This window comes from Rhinolophus ferrumequinum, chromosome 21 (assembly GCF_004115265.2).
Source record: "Rhinolophus ferrumequinum isolate MPI-CBG mRhiFer1 chromosome 21, mRhiFer1_v1.p, whole genome shotgun sequence".
NCBI classification, from domain to species: Eukaryota; Metazoa; Chordata; class Mammalia; order Chiroptera; family Rhinolophidae; genus Rhinolophus; species Rhinolophus ferrumequinum.
In genome coordinates, this window is record NC_046304.1 from 16833502 (window position 1) to 16849246 (window position 15745).

General features: G+C 42.0%; 1 protein-coding gene across 2 annotated transcripts in view; it reads right to left on the reverse strand.

Moving 5' to 3' along the window:
* Nucleotides 1-15745, reverse strand: part of VPS53 (VPS53 subunit of GARP complex) — a 149010-nt gene that overhangs the window by 50660 nt on the left and 82605 nt on the right. For both annotated transcript variants that reach the window (XM_033089976.1, XM_033089975.1), the window contains exons 12-13: nt 13356-13457; nt 3399-3493 (exon numbers count right to left, since the gene is read on the reverse strand). In XM_033089976.1, the coding sequence (XP_032945867.1) occupies nt 3399-3493; nt 13356-13457 (197 nt within the window). The remainder of the gene's footprint in view (nt 1-3398; nt 3494-13355; nt 13458-15745) is intronic.

Sequence of the window (15745 nt, forward strand, 5' to 3'; positions counted from 1 at the left end):
CACACTAACTTCCTCCTTAAATATAAACAAAAACTAGGAAAGCCACTTGAAGCATAGGTAAGGACACCGTAGCCCAACCTGCTAAAGAGGTGGCTTCAGGGACACTCCCGCTTCCTGCCTCCTCCGTGGGTACCAGCTCAGCAGTCCTTCTATTGCTGCTTGGGTTGTGGCTATGGCAGGTGCTGCCAGAACCTTCCTCTGGCAGGTGGGAGGCCGGGGAGATGAGAGGATGGACCCCAGGCCAGGCCCAGAAGAAAGCTGGTGACACTGATCAGGCCACCCAACTGCCTAAGAGCCCAGAACAAGACCACAGGGAGGGCAGGGCAGGGCAAGCACAGTGCCTGAGCACTGCTTACTTGTGCCAGTGCCAGTATTTCATCCTCACCACTATCCTGTGAGCAGGGCATTAACTTCACTGCAGACAGGACAAAGGAAACTCGGAGAGGGTAAGTACCAGGCTAGTGAGTGCCGAGTTCTGACTCAAATCCAGGTCTGTCTGGCTCCCGTGCTTTCCACTACATTGCGTTGGGTCTCTGTCATCTGAGAGCTTGTGAATGGTCTAAGATTTTTCTCCCTTGAAGATTTCTGAGTCAGAGCTACAAGAGTAGTAATTTGTACAAAATCAGTCCCCGCCTGAGTTTCTTCCCCAGCCTTAGGATTCTTTGACTTAAAGAAGGAAGGACTTTATAGAACCTCTTGAAACTGTAGTCAAAAAATAGTGTGTGGGTTTATGAGGAATTTTTTTTTTTTTTTTTTTTGGCAAGAGGGTCTATGGCTTTCATCAGGTTCTCAAAGGGATTTATGACTCAAAAAAAGGCTAATAACCACTGCTTTAGGCATTATTTCGTCTGATTTTCTCCTTTAACAGATGAGGAAATGGATTTCTTGAATTCTATTTTCTACTTCAAGCTTTTGCTGCTTATTCTGGAGCGACAACAGCACAACCTACGCAGTTCTCCTACGAGCAGCTTCCGCTCCTTCCCTCGTGCAATGGAAACATCCTAGTAAGGCCAAACGGCAGGACGAGTGGCCAGCACTTCATTTTTCATAGAGAAATGGAGAGTCCCTAAGGAAGGAAGGTCTGGCTCTTTGCCCAAAGTATCATGAACAATGAGTATGCTTTATATGAATCAAGGCCACGTGAAAAGAGTAGACACCAGAATTGTAATAATTTGGAAAAATGATTCTTTAAGACCAGGTAGGTTTTGGGAAAGTAGGTGGTTATCTCAGATATGCACCGTAAACCCTGGACTCAAGAGCTTTTAAGCCTTTTTAAAAATAAGAATTTGGGTTGATTAGAGAAGAAGGAGCTTTGTCCAAAAATTGTCATCCAAGTGGGTTGCCCTAAGACCTGTTAACCTAGTAAGCAAATAACGGATCCTTCTTCCCGCCTTTCAGGGGTGTCTTATTAACTTCCTTAGTGAAGACTTTCTGAATATGGAAGAGGGGGTGCTTTCAAAGGACCAATAAGCAATAGTAACTACTGCCCTCTGTGTGCCTGCAGACAGAAACCCAATGGATAAAAAGCGGGAAGAAAACTGACCGTACAAGGCAAAAAATGTCTAGGCAACTTTTTTTGTGGGGAGAGGGGAGCAGTGAGGAGGTTTTTGTTAATTTCAGAAGCTCTTTTACAAAGTTCATTTTCTGGGATTTTAACATGAAACATTTTATAATCGGAGAGGAAAAGAGTAGAAGCTATGCATAAAATCAAGTAGGTTAATAACAGTAATAATATTCCATGTACTGATTCCACTTAAAATATTCTCTTCCTCTCATGGTTTACCCCTGAAACATATCTGGAAACAAGACTTTGCTAACCCATGACAGAATCATTTAAAAAGGAAAAAAAAAAAGACGAAACAAGACTGGACTTCAGTGCCTAAATGCTTTCCCAGACAACTGCCCCCAAGAACTTTTTCACGGCTGCTGTTTGCCTGGCGTGAGCCCCTGTCTGGTACTACGTGCCTTCTTCAGGCTACCAGACCTCCTCTCGGAGCCTGGACCAGCCTGTCTCCGGTCAGCTCGGCTTGTTCCAGAAACCCGACCTTTTCCAAGTCTGCCTCCGGTATGGCAGGGATCGCATGCTCTGGCTGTGGGCAGAGACTCGGGGATAAGGAGGGGGTCTCACTCCTTCGCATGAACAGTGGATACTGGAGCGTGAACATACTCTTCTTGCTGTGAGGAAACGTGGCTACAGAGGGCTGTTTTGTACAAATTTTCTGGAGCCTCCGAGTTTGTAAAAAGCACATATATTAAATGGATGATGATCCATGAACGATAAGCACCCATCAGTTCGTACTGACATAAACAAGCAAAGCGGGAAGAGGGGAAGCTCTTCCTTCCAGTACAGCTCCAATTAGTAAATGCTGGAGAAATGATGGAACGAGACAATCAACATTTGGCAAACACTACAGTAATAACTGCTTCAGGCAGGAATCATTAAGGGAAGTCAAACTGAGTAGGCAAAGTGTGATGAGAAGAAGGGTATTTACATAGTCCCAAAGGATGCGCCCACAAGATACTTATTAATTACAAAGAGAAAACCAGTAGCTTCACAGCAGAGAAAGCTGGCCAGACATGACCTAAAGCAAGAGATTAGTCAACAGCACCAGTAATGGGACAAATCCTGCCTTCTGATATGATGTACCGAGAAAGACACAACAGTACTTTTATGGTATTCTTGCCCCAAATGCATAATCTGGATTTAATCAAGAAGAAACATCAAAAAACAAACCAAAATTGAGGGCACTGTACAAAACAACTGGTCAATACTCCTTAAAAAGTGTCAAGGTCATGAAAGACAAAGAAAGGACTGAGAAACCATTCAAGATTAAAGGAGACTAAAGAGACCTGACAACTAAATGCATGACTGGATCTTGGACCAGAAAAAGGGTATTCATGGGGACGACATTACCTTCCTGATTTGATAACTGTGGTTATGAAAAATGTGAACATTCTCTGGGGGAAGGGTCTATGAGATTTTTTTATAATTTTTTTTTTGTAGTCTAAATTATTTAAAAATGACAAGTTAAATTACACTTGATAACATCCACATTAGACACTAGGCTTTCTTTCTACATTTTCCAGCACCTGACATTGTAGAAAGCCTGTGGGCTGACATCTACAGCTATATAAGGGCTCAGTGCCCACGTGGGACGGGGGTGTTGGGATCCCTTGGGGATCCTGTTAGAGTCAAACTCAGGCTTTTGAGATTTATAGTCACAATAAATGATACCATTCAAGAGATATAAAAATATCCTTAACAGGTTTCCGGGGAGGGTCAGAAGCACACCAAGTCCCTCCGTCAGCCTCTGGAAGGAGTTGTGCCCTGGGGTGGCCCAACCACGACCAGAGGTGGGAGAAATGCAAAAGAAAACAGCAAAATGTTCATCACTCACTTGTCCTGGGACTCGATATACACGTAGAGATGAGGCTCAAAACACTTGGAAACAATGCCATGAAATGGATTGTCTGGGGCTTTAGGCTTCTTTCGCTAAAAAAAAAAAAAAAAAAAAAAAAAGGAAGAAACCCTATACTTGAGACATTTTTGCAAATTTTCAAGCAGTTTCAAAGAAAACATCCCTTCCAAATTTGTTCCTAACATACAGATAGGAGGCATTCATTGTAACTAAACTGGGACTATATCGTGCATTATACTTCATGCCAATTTGTGAACAATAAGCCGGCTTTGTTAGCAACATTTACTTGCTTTGAATGGTGAAAGATTCACGGCTGCTTTGATAGCACATAAGTTTTCAATTTGGGAGCTATTCGTCTTCTGACTGATGTTTTCAAAATTTAAATCCTAGCTAATAACAGCACCTAATACCAAGGGGGCCAAAAAAATGTATACATATTTTAAGATAACATTTAAAGAGATATACATTTCATCTTACAATGTGTATACATTTTTTTGGCCCCCTTGGTATTTATATAGTGCTTTAAAATTTATAAAGTGCTTTCACATTTTTTTACCGATATTTGACTGATTGTTATTATGAGCCAAGTACTTTGAAACGAAATACCATTTCATCTATTCCTCACAACAATCCTCGATGTAGGAATTTACTACTCTTTTATACCCAAAGAAAGGGAGGCCCTAGCAACAGATGGTGAAGTTTCCTATCCCCTAAACTGGAACTCTTTCTATATCATTGCTTTCCTGCAGTGGTTCCTAGACTGTTGAATTTCATCAACAAGTAAATGTAAGAAAAAGGATAGGGGGCCAACATTGGGTTGTTAATTTTTTATTAGGTTGGTTGCAAAAGTAACTGCGTTTTTTGCAATTATTTCTAACCTTTTAAACCACAATTACTTTTGCACCCACCTAATAGCTACTTTCTATTCTCACCACAAGTTCCTAAGAATATTTTATACTCAAACATTATATATGGAGAAAATAGCAGCATAAACGCAGTCAGTCCTTTATAAGAAAAGATAGTTGGTGACCTTATGCCAGATAGATAGATAGATAGATAGATAGATACTCAGAGATAGACAGGCTGGCTGTTTTGTCTGTATTTTTTGCCTTTGGACCAATGAAAAACTGGACCAACACTGGTTCCCAACTGACACTTGGAAAACACTGATATATACGTCATCTAGGCAGGAAAGCAAGCATTTAAAAACTGTATTTGCTGCTTAATTCCTTCTTAAACCATCTAAAAAATAAAGATTTTCTCTATATTTTTTTCTATTCCTAAAAAAGGTCAATTCTATCTATTGTCAAATGTCAACAAAAGGCCCTGTGCCCTTGCTGAGGTTGATATTAGAGTATAATTTGGGTATAAACTGGAACCTACAGCATACTTACTGAATTGAACAGCTCCTATCTTTTAACAAATACAAGAAAAGTTAAGCCTCTAATTACAGACAGAAATGATTACCTTCTTCTAGTAATTAAAAAAATGATACATTGGCATGGTTAAATCCATCTGTAAAACTGGTCATGAGCACCAAAAATTTAATGTCCACCTTAGACATACCCCACTCAATCTCGTATTTAGTAGCTCCCTTCCCTTTTCACCTTCTAAGAGTGCCTTGTCTTTAATTGTTTTGGTAAGATTCCTAGAAACTCTGGTCCTCCCTAAGTATAACTACAATCTGGGCAGTTTTCTCTCATCACCCAGAAGCCACTGCCAAAGTCAGGCCTTCTGTTGAGACTACGAGAGACGCCCAAGAGTGGGTTCACTGAGTTTGAACTGGCTGGATCCAAAGTTACACTTCACTTCCTAGATGCCCAAGAGTTTTCCCACACTTCCATTAGTTAAAAACGAAAGATCCATGAGTAGTATGATGGTTGTGAGAGGGTGGTCCTTACCTATTTGTTCTATATTTTCCAAGTCAGTTATCTGTTTCTTATTCCTTTCAATAAGGTGCTTTGTTAAATGAATAGACAATGGGATTTAATTTGTCTACCTTTGTAAGCCTAGATATTCTGAACTCAGAATTGGAAAATACGACCACTATACCCAGCTAACTTTTTATCAATTAAAATATAATCATCGTTTTAGTATTGTAATTATTCCCTTTATTTATATTTTCTTCCCTTGACGAAAATATTCACACATCTACAGGATACTTTCTGGTCGTTATAAACGGGAGTTTATATAATATAGAACGTTGTCATGTTTTAAATCAACATGTATATTTTGTATTTGGCTTTATTTACTCACTAATTTATGTGTATTTTCCCAACTATTGACAATGTTTTAATTTATCACTTTAGAATGACTACATTATGCAATTTAAATAAAGTCTATAGATAATAGTATTGAACTGATATTAAATTTTCTGATTTTGATCTGTGATAATTTAAGTGAATGTCTTTCTTAGGAAATACATAGTAAAATATGTAGAGGTAAAGGGCATAATATCTGCAAACTTACAAATTGTTCTGAGAGAGAAAGAGAAAGAGAGAGGGGGAAGGGAAGAGGAGGGAGGGAGAAGGGGGGAGGGAGGGAGAGAGAGAGAGGAAGAGGATGAGAAGAGAAGAGGAGGAGCAGGTGGAAATGATAAAGTAAATGTAGCAAAATGTTAACAATTGGTGAGCCCAAATAAAAGATATCTGAGTTCCTTGTAACATTCTTAAAACTTGACTCTAAGTTTGACATTACTTTTTTAAAAAGTAAAAAAATATGTGGGGAGATGGGTGCCAGTGGCCTAGCAGATACTCCATAGACAGCAGAGGAGCACTTAAGAAATGGCATCACCCACACCCTAGACGGCCCGGAGGACAATAACGTGTGGGAAGATACAGACATCCAGATCTGAGTAAAAAATGGGGTTAGAACTTGATGTTCCTGGTTTTGATAATGCACTATAGTTCTGTTAGCTGTCAGCACTGGTGGAAGCTGGGAGATGGGCCCACAGGCGCTCTGGACTCTGCAGCTTCTTAGGAGTCTATACGTAATTATTTCAAAATAAAGTTTTTGAAAAAGTGGTTCAGGAGAGTTGGACTCTGAATGTGAAGAAGTTGTAGGAATATCTTAACCTGTTTTACTTTGCTTATGTTTTCCCTTTTATGTATGCACGAAAGTGATGAAAAAAATGTCTAAGTCTGAAGAGCTCATTCAGTGTAAGTGTATAAATACAGATTCTAAGTGATAAAAGAAAATGGCTACATGATATTCCGACAAACGCAGGCTGATCAGTCTTCCGCAGGCCCTGTGCTTGAGGAGGCCCCGCAGAACACTCAGAGAGCTGCAAAATCAGAGCGGGCAGCCCAGCCCCACCGCAGGAGACTCTGCCCTGCCCAGCTTCTGCCCACTAACGGCGCTCCTGGCAGTGAGGAGAGACCTGTCACCACAGCTTTTACTCTGGGCCCTCTTGCAGTGCTTTTAGTGTGTACGGAAAGCAAGAGGGGAACAATGGCAGACACTGACTGACGTTTCCGTTTTTCCCATAGGGCTGCCTCCTGCCTATAGCTGCTTTACAAATGTGCTCACATTTAGATAATAGGTGCTGGAATTGCATTGCAAACTGGTGTCTCCCTTCGCACTGCCCAGCTCCCTAAAGGGTTGATTCTCAGCTGAAAGCATATACTAAGTCATTTAGCAGTAGCATTCAGGCTGGATTTCTGAGTGTGTGAATGCCGTCCAAAAGCTGCAGATGTTTAAGCTATTTCCTCCTGGAGTTTGATGGAATAATAAAAGGTTACTGTTGTCACAGTAAGGAGGTCTGCAGCTGGTCCCATTTCCTTTTATTACTATCCAATGTAAACAGATTAAATCTAACTGCTCGGATCACCAGAAGGGTACATTTTTAACCAGAATTTCCTTATTTCTTCTTCCTCTTTCTTTTCTACTTTAAACACCTTCGGTCTCTTTTCATGTGCCATTTTTATCATTGGGAATATGCTGGCAACTGATTGTTCAAACTAAACATCTCTTTGCAAGTTCACTCTCCCTTCTCAATAGCCAAAAATGCAGTAGTGAGCAGGGAATGACCCTTACCTTGAGGGCAAACTGTCGTGTGGCAATGGGCTGGGTCAGCCAGCACTCCCCGCCCCCACCGCCTCTGGCCACGCTCACCACTAGCATCCCGTGGACCTGCTCCCCAACGTCCCCCAGGGCTCCTGTGTACCCAGCTCCTGATGCCACTAAGTGGTCGGGAAGACGGAGACCCTGGAGCTGCCAGCTAATCAAGCACAAGCAAGACAAGTGCTGGTAAGGCAGTGGAAGGTTGGGGATGGTTTGTGAGGAGGCACTGGTCACGGGTGTATTAGTTTTATTACTAACAAGCAACAGCTCACGAAATGGCAGGTGGATCATCGAGTCCAGGGGTTTTAGTGTCTTCTTTGTAAATAGACCTAAAACCCCTGGTTCAAAAGAAATTTTACCTGCAAGTCCACGATAAAAGTGACTCACACTAGAACTGCTCTGCCTGGAGGGACCTAGCGCCCTGGTCCTGGTCTCCTCCCAACTCCCCACAGTGATATCTGACGGGGCACCAAGGAATACAGTCTGTAAACCATGAGCTGTTTTACTCTGGGCCCTCTTGCAGTGTTTTTGGTGTGTGCAGCTCTCTGAGTGTTCTGCAGGGTCTCCTCAAGCACAGGGCTTACGGAAGACTGATCAGCCTGAGTTTGTCAGAATATCATGTAGCCATTTTCTTTTATCACTTAGAATGTGTATTTTTATACTTACACTGAATGAGCTCTTCAGACTTAAGAGATTTTTATCATCACTTTCATGCATACGTAAAGATGAAGAAACTAGAGAATTCTATAGAGAAAGTAAAAACACCTACCTACATGGTCAGTTAGTGACAGACCAGAGTCTGACATTTTCCCCACCACATGACACTGCTTTACCCCATGTATCTGTGTTCTGTGTCCTTAGAACGAACAGATCTTGGGGCTTACAACCATAACCTTGAGCTTCCAGAATGAGCGAAAACTTCCATGAGAAAGAAAACTTGTATTTTATTTGACATGGCAAAACTGACTATATAGCCAATGGGGAATCTATCCTAATCCAGTATAATCCCATCCAGGGATGACGAACTGAAAGGATAACTTTCCACAGCAACACTGCGAGCATATTCTGGACATGACAATGGCAGTCCCTAGCACTGGGGAGACAGGAGGGCCTTGAAAATGGCACTACTTCACAAAGCAAGCTCAAAGGGGGCAGGTGACCGACTGAGAGAAGAGGATACACCAGAAACGAGCTCTACATCCAGACGCCTCCTTCTCATGCCAGTCTTTCCTCCCACAATGTGACAGATGCTTTTTTAAAGTAATTTATTTTTCAATTACAGTTGACATATAATATTATATGAGTTTCAGGTGTACCACATAGTGATTAGACATTTATATAACTTATGAAGTGATCAACCTGATAAATCTAGTACCCATCTGACCCCATATATACTTATTACCATATTATTGACTATATTCCTTATGCTGTACTTTACATCCCCATGACTATTTTGTGACTACCAATTTATACTTCTTAATCGCTTTCTCTTTTTCACCCATCCTTCTAATCCTCCCTCCCCCATCAGGCAACCATCAAAATGTTCTCTGTACCTATGAGTTTGTTTTTGTTTTGCTTATTCATTTATTTTGTTTTTTAGATTCCACATATAAGTGAAATCATATGGCGTTTGTCTTTCTCTGTCTGACTTATTTCACTTAGCATAACACCCTCTAGTCCATCAATGTTATTGCAGTTGGAAAGATTTCATTCTTTTTTATGGCTTGATAATATTCCATTGTATATATGTACCACTTTTTTATCTATTCATCCATTGATGGGCACTTAGGTTGCCTCCATATCTTGGCCATTGTAAATACTGCTGCAACGAACACAAGGATGAATATGTTTTTTCAAATCAGTGTTTTGGGTTTCTTCAGATAAATACCCAGAAGTAGAGTTAGTGGGTCCTTCTTTGTCTCTTGTTATAGCCTTTGTTTTAAAGTCTGTTTTGTCTGGTATCCTCGTAAGTATTGTTACCCCTGCATTTTTTTCGTTTCCATGAAATATCTTTTCCAACCTTTTACTTTCAGTCTCTGTGTGTTTTTCGATCTGAAGTGAGTCTCTTGTAGGCAACATACGTATGAGGGATCTTGTTTTCTTATCCATTCAGCCACCCTATATCTTTTGATTGGAGCATTTAATTCACTTACATTGAAAGTAATTGTTGATAGATATGTAGTTATCGCCATTTTATTATTCATATTTTTGATCTTTTTTTTATCTTAAAGAAGTTCCTGTAACATTCCTTGTAATACTGGTTTGGTGGTGATGAACTCCATTAGCTTTATCTTGTCTGGGAAACTCTTTATCTGTTCTTCTAAATGATAGCTTTGCTGGTCCTTGCTTTTCATCACTGAATATTTCATGTCAATCCCTTCTGCCCTGCAACGTTTATGTAGAGAAATCAGCTGACAGTCTTATGGGAGCTCCCTTGTAGGTAACTAACTGCTTTTCTCTTGCTGCTTTTAAGATTCTTTGTCTTCAACTTTTGGCATTTTAAGTATGATGTGTCTTGGTTGAGCCTCTTTGGGTTCATCTTGTTTGGGACTCTCTGGGCTTCCTGGACTTGAATATCTATCTCCTTTGCCAGGTTAGGAAAGTTTTCTTTAAATAGGTTTTTAATTCCTTGCTCTCTCTCTTCTCCTTCTGGTACCTCTATCATGTGAATGTTGGTTGGTATGCTTGATATCATCCCAGAGGCCCCTTAAACTATCCTCATTTTTTTGGATTTTTTCTTTTTGCTGTTCTGATTGGGTGTTTTCTGCTATCTTATCTTCCAAATTACTGATTCAATCTGCTTCATTTAATCTACTGTTGATTCTCTCTAATGTATTCTTCATTTCAGTTATTGTATCTTCATTTCTAACTGGTTCTTTTTTATGTTTCCTATCTCTTCCTTGAAGTTCTCCCTGAGACTACTAAGCATCCTTATAACCAGTGTTTTAAACACTGCATCTGGTAGATTGCTTGTCTCCATTTTGTTTAGTTCTTATTCTGGAGTTTTGTTCTGTTCTTTCATTTAAAACATGTTTCTTTGTCTCTACATTTGGGCTGCATTCTTGTGTTTGTTTTTATGTATCAGGTACGGCTGCTAGTCTCCCGATCTTGGTAGACTGGCCTTATGTGGTAGGTGTCTGGTGGGGCTCAGTGGCACAGACTCCCTGGTCACCTGAGCCAGGTGCTCCAGGTGTGTTCCTAGTGTGGGTTGTGTGCCCTTCTGTTGTAACTGAACCTTGATTTTTGTTGGCACATCAAAGTGAGAGATTGATCCTCAGGCTGACTGGTTGTGAGGACTGGCCATGACTACAGTGGAGGAGGTGTTGTATAGGGGATGATCTTACAGAGCAGGATTTGTTTTAGCGGGGCTCTGGTGCCTGCTGAGTCTGCCCTTTGGGTGTGTTGTTTGTGGAAGTGGTTGGTGATGCTCTGGTGTGGTTTGAAGCTGGCCACTGGGTATGTTGGTTCTGGGGCCTCTTGGGAGGGGCTCTGGTGCAAGCCAAGGTCAGCCATGCAGGGGCCACGTGGTATGAGCTACAAAGTGATCTACAGATGGTTGCCACTTGTGCTGGGTTTGGAAGTGCCTGGGAGAGGCTAAGCTGTGAATTGAGGCAGCTGCTGTGCAAGTGCCAGGCTTGCTGTTGCTTAGCAAGAGGTACAGGGAACACCGAGGCCAGATGCTACTTGTTTGGGTTTGTGAACCTTTGAGAGATGTTAGGAAAGTCCACAGCATGAGCCAAGACAGGCTGTTTGTATGGAAAAGCCACTAGAAGCAGCTCAGGTTGGTCCACAAATTGCATGGGGAAGGTCTCAGGGAATCACCAGGGCAGGGTGAAAAGTGTTAGCCATGTTGATGGAGACTCAGATATGGTGCCCATGTGCAGAGTAGATTGAAGGAGAGCTCAAGAAAGGAACAATGGTTTCTGCCAGCACTTCTGTCTGGGAGAAAGCTGCCCCTCCACCGCGTGCCCTAAAGCCAGACAATTCAGTTCTTCCCCATATGTCCCTAGCACCTTTCTAGCGGCTGCCCCAGTGCTGGAGCTCAGAACAAGTGAGTGCATCAGCAAGTAAGTCCTTTAAGTAAGTCCGTAGGCCCTTTAAGAGGAGAGCCTAGGACTGCAGCTGCCCTCTGGCTCACTCAGCCACAATTTCCATTGGTTTTCACAACCAGAAATTATGGGGACTTCTCTCCCCAACACTGGAACCCTGGGATGGGGAGACTGGTGTGGGTCTGGGACCCCTTGCTCCTCAGGGTGGAACTTTGCAGCTGAGATATCCATCCCAATTTTTAACTGTCACATGTAGGTGTAGGACCTGCCTGTTCTGCATCTCCACCCCTCCTACAAGTCTTGAAGTGGCTTATTCTGTATATCTTTAGTTATAGAACTTCTGTTCAGTTAGACTTCAGGCGATTCTCAATGATGGCTGTTTTGTAGTGTAGTTATAATTTTGATGTGGTTGTGGGTGGAGGCGAGCACAGCATTTATCGACTCTGCTCTGGAGATAGGGTCTTTCAAGAGATGCATTTCTTCAGTTAGAAAAAAATCTTTTGTTTTCTCCCATGCTGGCTGATAGGATGGCTGTAAATCCATTACCTCTAATCCTACAGAACTCTGGGATATAGCGTCAAGGTATCCCTTCAGTTTTATTCATTCGCTTTTATTCATGGGATTCATTTCTATGTCCTCTACTTTTCATTGAGACATCACAGTGTAGTAAAAAGAGTGCCAGAAAAAGAATTCTAGTTTCTGATTTCTAGACCTGGCTTCCAGTCCTAGCTCCTCCACTTCCAAACTCTGTAACCCTGGGCAAATCACTTAACCTCTCTGAGTTGCAGGCACTGCAGCTCATATAAAATCCTATAAAATGAGAGGCAGGCACTGTGAAGACGAAATGAAATGGAGCATGTAAAAGACTTTTAAACTATAAAGCACCATAAAAATGTGAGGTGTTCATGTTATTACAATTATTTAATCAATGGACCAGACACGTGTTATTGCATCACTTCAGAACTGCTCCTGGAAATTGTGCCTTCTTGGCTCCTGTTAGGATTGTACACCCACCCTCACTGTGCTAGGAATGTAGGATTAGCTGCAAAGAGTGTGGCTACAGGTTTCCCAGAGCTGGTCTTCCCAGCCAGCCTCCCTTTTGGTGGTGTCTGGAGCAAAACAATACTATAAAATAATTAGTTAGCAGCCAAGTGTAGAAAATTAAAAAGAAGAATAACTAATCCAGACAGGAAAAGTTCTGATTTATTGCTCATGTCATAAAATGGCAGTGAAACAAAAACACCATTCTGTAGGATGAAGGGAGAGGAAATTTAAGAGTTGGACAGAAAAATCCAAAGGAAATGAAAGTGCTAGCGTGCTTTGAAAAGTAACTCTCCAAATATGCTGTTGGTCACCTTGATGTTTCCAGGCCTCCTCAATGGCTTCCAGACCTAAAGAGATCAGCTTACGCTGAGCAGGGGTCTCTCCTAGCTGATGGTCCTGCTAAGTTCACTGGGGATCTTTCCGCCTCTCACATCATCGCTGGACCACATGAGAGCACAACTGAAAGCTACGCTGACAAGTGCAGGAGATGATGAACGAAGCAGGGCAGAATTCTGCTGCCCCATCACAGGGCTAATTAAGCTTGAGTGTGTTGCTAATTCCAGTGGTGAGGTGCTTCAGGAGCAGAGGAATAGGAATGGAAAGGTTGCTCTTTGGCTCAGTTTTCTAAATGCACTTTCAGATAAAGGCTTTCTATCAAGACCACCAAAGCTGTAATCTCTGAATGTGGCCGACAGCCAAAGGATCATATTTAGCGCAAACAGACCCATTTTCAGAAACAAACATTAGGTAGGCTGCACATGGAAATGCAAACCAGACTTACTTGATCTAAATCTCCTTTCTCCATTGCCAGGTCCTCCATCTCTGATGCTGGTTCATCTTCCAGGAAGGGATTGGTGGACGCGAGTGGAGTCTCGAGTTTTTTCTGTTAAGAAGACATGAGAAAGAGATAGGTAGTTTCTGTGCTTTCCCTATTGACATGCTTTTTCCAAGTCTCTCCAACAGCTATGTCATGAAATCTGATCTACTGAGCAAGAACTGAGACAACATGGGCCACATTCTCACCTCCGGGCCTTCACACTGCTTTTCCATCTTCTTAAAACCTTATTGCCCACCCCACCTGACCCCAATCCCAATCCGGCTGAAACTCACTCATCCTTCTATCTTCAAAATAGAAGTCCCTTCTTCTGGGAAGCCTTCCCTGTCTGTCCAGTGTGGGTCAGATGTCCCTGCCACATGCTCCCATCCCACCCAGTACATTCCCTACCCAAATATTTATTAAACCATTGCAATGGCCCATTTATGTGTCTTCTCCCACCTAGATTCTATGATGGCAAGGATTGTGCCTGCCTTGTTCTGCATCCTATCTCTGTTGCCTGGCATGTAACGGGTGCTCCATATATACGAATGAATGAATCAAAGTGCCAGATGGGTTTGAATTCAAGAAAAAACTATAAAGCTAAGCTTATGTATTCTAGATTATAGACAGAAATCCCTTCCCAAATAAGTCCTATTACAACCACCACAACAAAATTTCCTTGAGAAAAATGACTTCCCAGCTCCTGAATATGACCACTCTTTCACAATATATCATTGAGTGGGACCACAGGCCGGTGGGAAAGCTGGAGGCGGGAGATGTGGGTTTTAGCTCCAACTCTGCTGTGTTGGCCAAATCATCTAGTTTCTCTGAGCCGCAGCAGCCTCAGCTGCTGAACGAGGATCCAGGCGCAGGACTACTTGAAAGATCAACATGATAGTATGTGAAATCCTAGATGAAGCACATGATGCAGAGAAGGGACACTGACGATGATAATTCCAGTGCAACAACAGAATTGAGGCAGCTCTTTGGAATTTTTTTTTACAAATTTGATCTCGAGATATTGTTTCTGTCAGGGAGCTGGGAGTTCCAGCAGAAAGGAAACTAAGCGGACAAGCAGGATAAAAGGAACTGGCTGGTGCTGGGGATGAGGGGCAGGGGCAAGGAACGACTCTGGAGACAAGAAGCCAGGTGGGGAGGGAGTTTCTAAACTGTGCTTGTGACATTTTAGCATGTATCAGTGGAGCAACTTGAACTAACCCCTAAGCCAAGAGGGACAGCAGATGGACTACAGCGTGAATGACTTTGTCAAGTGCCAGGATATCCGCTGAAGACATTACCAAAAAAAAAAAAAAAAACACACACAGAAAAATAGTAAAATTTAAACACAAAAAACCCCCAAAACCCACACCTGTGTCTGGTTTAGGCTTTCAAACAATTCTGCTTACACTCACGTAAACTACTGAATTCTGGCCAAAACACTTGGATGCTATTATATAGCTAGACCAAGCCTCAGTGTATGAAGAAAGACTTGTGATTAATGCTTTAGCTCAAGGTAATCATTAGTAAGATAATGATTTTTGTGGTATCCTGCTGAGAAACAATATGGTCTAACAACCAAGCAAACATTTAATTTACACACTCCAAATTTTGGCTTCTTTGCCTGACGTGGAAAAAAAAGAAATCCCTATAAACTTAGAGCTATTTAAGTTTATTTTTAGAATTAGGCTATTTTTAGAAAGAAATGTTTCTTTGAAAACAGTATTTGTAAGCTTTAGTTGTCTCTGTAAGGGAGAAGGGAATGGTGAGGAGGAGAATCTGCAAAGCCTAAGCTTCAACAACAACAACAAAAATGAGTTAATAGTGTTGGATTCCTGAACTTACTGGCTCCACAGTGGGTTTGGGGGTCATATCATTGAGCTGAATCTCTAGGATGCCAAGTCTTTTGGTCCTTGGGAGATGGGGAGAAGCAAGTCAGTCGCTGAAGTTAAAATTAAAAGCTCGGTTCAAAATCATTCAGTGACAGAAATGGGACTTGAGTCTTTGAACTACTCATTCCTCGCCTATGGCTAGGTCTACCAGGTTGATAATGCCTCACAATTACAGACTAGCGGGCCTCAGTTTAAAAACAAGGTGTTACGGGAATTATGACAAGAAGTGGACATCGGTGAGGTGGGCTGAGGGTGTTTCTGGGCTCCACACTCACTGGTGGAATGTCCGATGGATGGATATAAGCAGTAAGATGTAAAACATAAAAGGCAGCACTGAAAAGGCATTTGGGGCTGTAGAGCGCGGGCCACTGCGTGTTCCAGGTCGGAAGACTGCCAAGGTTTCTTTCCTATTCCCACTGTCTGTCTCTATTAACATCCTGATGTGGCTCCTGAGAGAGTCATGGG